Below are 1,826 nucleotides of genomic sequence, written 5' to 3'. Positions count from 1 at the left end.
AATAAAGAAGACTGGCCTGGACTTAAAAACCCTATTTAAATGGTAACATGTAAGTAGAATTTAGGTCATGTTCTTTTAGTAAACGCTGCGATAGCGGCTGCGATAAAATAAAACGAGGTGTCAAAAAAGTAGTTGTAATGTTAAACGACACCGTGGACTTCAAAATTACAGATCTAGATGAGTCGCAGACGGAATCCGTTGAGTCGCGACGGCAGCCGTTGAGCCGCCGAAAATAATAGCGACACATCCATCTTCATCAGCGCTCATCACTTGCGACGGTTGCGACTCTTCTCATTTCATTTTTGTGTATTCTTCTCTCTTGTAAAACTGTTTTTCTTCTCTATTATCGCTGTCGCAGCGTTTAACAAAAGAACAAGGCCTTACTCTTATAGGGGTCAACTTTTATCTAATTACCAAATTCTCTTAATTTTTTTTTTCTAGTAAGGGTCAGTAAACATATTTCTAACTATTTTATGGGGGTCAATAAGCACATATTTATCTATTTTCTGAATTTTGTTTTAAAAAATACAAGTAAATAATTTTTTTTTGTAAATTCATGGGGCTCAATTGACACCCTTACTAACCCTCTACCTCTTCCCTGGGTAACATCTCTATCTATGACCAAGAAAGTAATAAATTTACTTTAAGATAACCGTAAAATTTTCCGAAAAATGTAACTTCACGAACAAATCATATATGAAAAAATCAAAAATGGCGACTATATGTTACTATACTTTTGATTAAATCGAAAGACATAAGAAAAAAATAGGATTTAATGAGATAATTTCGAAGAAGAAGAAAGAAGATCATAAAGTATGAATTTTATATTTGTACAACCTAATATTAATAACTAAAATCACAACAACAAATAAAAAAAAAAGCTTTTGATTGATCCAAAAAGCCAAACTCAAACAGTTGCTACTTTCAACTGATGAGCTCCATTGGGTTGAATCTGCAAACTCCGTAATTGACAACCACCACCACCAGATCTTCTCATCCACAGATTCTCTCCGGCTTTATCTCCGGCACCACCGTCATGCTTCTTCTTAACCACCGGTAACGGAGGATCCAATTGAGCAACGTCGATAACAACAATCTTTTTGTTATCAAACTCCTCTTTTCTGATTCTTCCACGACTAGTCTTGGTCGTGGTGGTGGTGGGAGCTGAGAAGGTTAGGTTCTTGCCGGAGAAGAGACGTTTAAGCTTGAAGTAACGGTGGTGAGTGGCTGGGGTGATGGAGGAGGAAGTGGTGGTGGGATAGCCACCGATCTTGTTGCTTCTTTTGACTTGACCAATGCAGCTTATCTTGGGAGACAAAGGATCGGTTTTATGGTCTTCTTGATGTAATTTAGTCGGGACGGTCACGTTCTTGATGGAAGGTCTTGAACATAACATTGGTATGAAAGTGTTTCTTTGGAACTGAACACTGTTTTGTCTCGTCTCCATCATCTTGAATCCAATAGATCTTTTTTCTTGATTACTCTTAAGAGACAAGAGATATGAAATTTCTTGATAACACAAAAGGACTTAGTTTCTCATGTGAGAAAGAGAGAGAGAGGAGAGTTTGGGTTTGTGGTAGTTAGAAAGCTTTGATGCATGGTTAAAATAAGGAGATAGAGAGGGCTTTGGTCAAAGTGGCTTTATCATTATTTTTTGGGTTTCATCACATTCACAATCACTTTCAGATTTCTTTCCACAAAACTGTCTTCTTCTCAATCTGGTCAATTATATTTTCTGTAAATATATTATTTCGTAAGGAATATCTGCTTTTTAAAAAATAATTGAGATTTGGCTTGTAGGTAGGAAATGAAATAATTGAGAGTAT

The 1,826-nt window shown here is 36.3% G+C and overlaps 1 protein-coding gene across 1 annotated transcript; it reads right to left on the bottom strand.

The window, feature by feature from the left end:
- Positions 1 to 805: 805 nt before the first annotated feature.
- LOC17897052 lies at positions 806 to 1,599 on the bottom strand. Its single transcript, XM_006305629.2, has one exon. It carries the CDS (start codon positions 1,448 to 1,450, stop codon positions 908 to 910), a length of 543 nt encoding a protein of 180 aa, XP_006305691.1. The 5' UTR covers positions 1,451 to 1,599; the 3' UTR covers positions 806 to 907.
- Between the last annotated feature and the right edge of the window lie 227 nt (positions 1,600 to 1,826).

The sequence above is a fragment of the Capsella rubella genome, unplaced genomic scaffold, assembly GCF_000375325.1.
Source record: "Capsella rubella cultivar Monte Gargano unplaced genomic scaffold, Caprub1_0 scaffold_1, whole genome shotgun sequence".
NCBI classification, from domain to species: Eukaryota; Viridiplantae; Streptophyta; class Magnoliopsida; order Brassicales; family Brassicaceae; genus Capsella; species Capsella rubella.
The sequence above is the reverse complement of the archived record's forward strand: the minus strand, read 5'-3'. Positions and strand labels throughout refer to the sequence as shown.

Excerpts from the sequence above, each read along its gene's own strand:
- LOC17897052 (XM_006305629.2), bottom strand. The coding sequence starts at position 1,450 with ATGATGGAGACGAGACAAAACAGTGTTCAGTTCCAAAGAAACACTTTC.